Below are 2,426 nucleotides of genomic sequence, written 5' to 3'. Positions count from 1 at the left end.
AAGAACGACAGAGCAGCACACAGATGGATTATTGTGCACGCTGGTTCGGTTTCGGGTTTTGTTCCTGGCGCATTTTTAATCTTCAAATCCAAATTTAAAAGCGGAGATTATCACGATTAGATGAATTATGATAACTTTTCCAAGTGGGTACTTGAACGACTTATACCTAATCTTCCCACACATTGCATTGTTGTAATGGATAATGCATCCTATCATTCAGTGCAGATTAATAAAGCCCCGACTGTGGCATCGCGAATGGCGCAAATTCAAGAGTGGCTGAATAGCAACAACATTGCTTATGAAGAAGACATGACAAAGTCAGAATTACTTAACATCGTCAAGTGCCAACGCCCGTCTCCGAAATATCGTGTGGACGACATCCTTCAAAGACATGGTCACGAAGTAGTCAGGTTGCCACCGTATCATCGTAATTTAAATGCAATTGAATATATCTGGAACATTGTGAAATCTCGTGTGTCGGACAAAAATGTTTCACAAAAAGCCGACCATATACAAATGTTGACAGAAGAAGCCATTAACAGCATTTGTGAAAACGACTGGACGGCAGCTGTGTCACATGTTAAACGAGAAGAAGAGGAGTACTGGAAAAACGACCACTGCATTGAAGAGGAAATGGAAAAATTTATAATACGTATAAACGGTGACAGTGAAAGTGAAAGCGATGTTTGTGAAGATACTGACAGTTCCAGTGATGACAGTGGTGGAAGATCCTCGGATGGTGCACTTTCAGGCTTCGAGTGTCTGAACTAGGCAGTTGTAAGTACAAGTGTATTAATTAAACATCTTTGTTGTGTTATGAGTGCGTTAGATGTAAATGGTAGGCCAGATGCCATTCCATTTGTATTTATATGTTCAACAAACAGCAATTGTCTATTTGTTATGTTTGTGGACCAGTTGCTGTTTGCATGTAACCTGAAGGTACCTATATTCTAATTCTGCGGATGTGTATGCTATAACAAACGTATTTCACTTGAATATGTAGGAAATAGGTGGAACGAAACGTGAAATCAGCTAATATAGTGACTGTGTTATTGACGTAGGTCCACAACAGTTTTCACTGAGTGTACCGCTCCCGCCTGTAGTGTGTTACTCAGGGAGGGGACTGGAGGAGGTGTCACGACACTTCTCCTCACGGGATACATTGTTAGCTTGGGGGCGTTATACCAGCGAGCATCGCGCTTAATATCCCGCCTCACTAACACAGATACACCCCTGACGAGGCGGACCCCTTAAGAGCGGAGTCTTCAGGACGTCCGAGAATACGTCGCAGTCAGGCGTCGAACCCAGGTGGAATACCTCCGACATTCTGTGCATGTACTGCCTCTCAGCTGCCGCGAGATTCAGGCGGTTGAGTACACCATCGAGGTAGAGCTGAGGCAGACGGCAGGAATCCACGATTCCGATAAAAGAAACAAACTCGCAATACTAAGTAATTTTTCGGACACGCGGGAGTTTTTTCCCCACACACAACGTGAACACTTTAAAATATATATATTTATTATAAAAGGCACTGCACGGGAGCCAGGGTGTGCTGGAGAAATTTTGTTCTGCAATAAATGTTATGCGTTCGTGTAATTTTTTAATACCTTCCGCATTATTATGCAATGTAAAGTTACATGCATGTAAAATTATATCTTTTAAAAAAATCTTATATAATACTGATCTTCAAAAAGGGTTTATAATGTTTGCTTTAAGGGGGAATGTAGCTTTCCAAGTAATTATTTTATATTTAAATTCCACACAGTTAAACGTTTTGACTTTTTTATTGGCTGAAAGTTAACAAAAAGAAAAAATATATGTATTGTGCATTGTTGTTTGGTTAATTAGCTCGCAAAGTTGAATTTTAAAAGTTTTCGTGCAGTATGGATATGAATAATGAATTGGAATAGAAATCTGGAACTTTTTGGTTTTAAAGATTATTTTACTGGTTACTATGTGATATGGTTCGATATATTTAAAAAAAAGTTTTTTATTTAATTAGCTTTTTAAAATTCTCAGAATTTTTGTGTTTTTTAAAGCAGAAATATAACAAATAAATTTTTCTTAAAGATTTAAAACCTTATCACGCAGTAGCCACCCGCATGTCCTTTACACAAGAACATTTTCAGTTATTTATATCCTTTGGTTCTCCTTATCCATACTGAGCAAAAATGTTAAAAATTTAACTTTGCTAGATAATTATGCAAAACATAAGCACTTAAATATATATATATATATATATATATATATATATATATATATATATATTTAAAAGTTTATTATTTAAGATTGGTCATATAACATTTTTCATATTTGACAGTGTTTAATGCATATATACATATATAAACATATACATATATACATATACATACATATATATATACATATATATACATATACATACATATATACACATATACATACAT

The 2,426-nt window shown here is 36.1% G+C and overlaps 1 protein-coding gene across 1 annotated transcript; it reads left to right on the top strand.

Moving 5' to 3' along the window:
* The first annotated feature begins 255 nt into the window (after positions 1-255).
* On the top strand, positions 256-771 carry LOC134536307 (uncharacterized). Its single transcript, XM_063376059.1, has one exon. The coding sequence runs from the start codon at positions 256-258 to the stop codon at positions 769-771; it is 516 nt and encodes a 171-aa protein (XP_063232129.1).
* The last annotated feature ends 1,655 nt before the right edge of the window (positions 772-2,426 follow it).

This window comes from Bacillus rossius, chromosome 10 (assembly GCF_032445375.1).
Source record: "Bacillus rossius redtenbacheri isolate Brsri chromosome 10, Brsri_v3, whole genome shotgun sequence".
In the NCBI taxonomy this organism is placed as follows: Eukaryota; Metazoa; Arthropoda; class Insecta; order Phasmatodea; family Bacillidae; genus Bacillus; species Bacillus rossius.
Note: the sequence above shows the minus strand (reverse complement) of the source record. Positions and strands in the feature narration are given on the sequence as shown.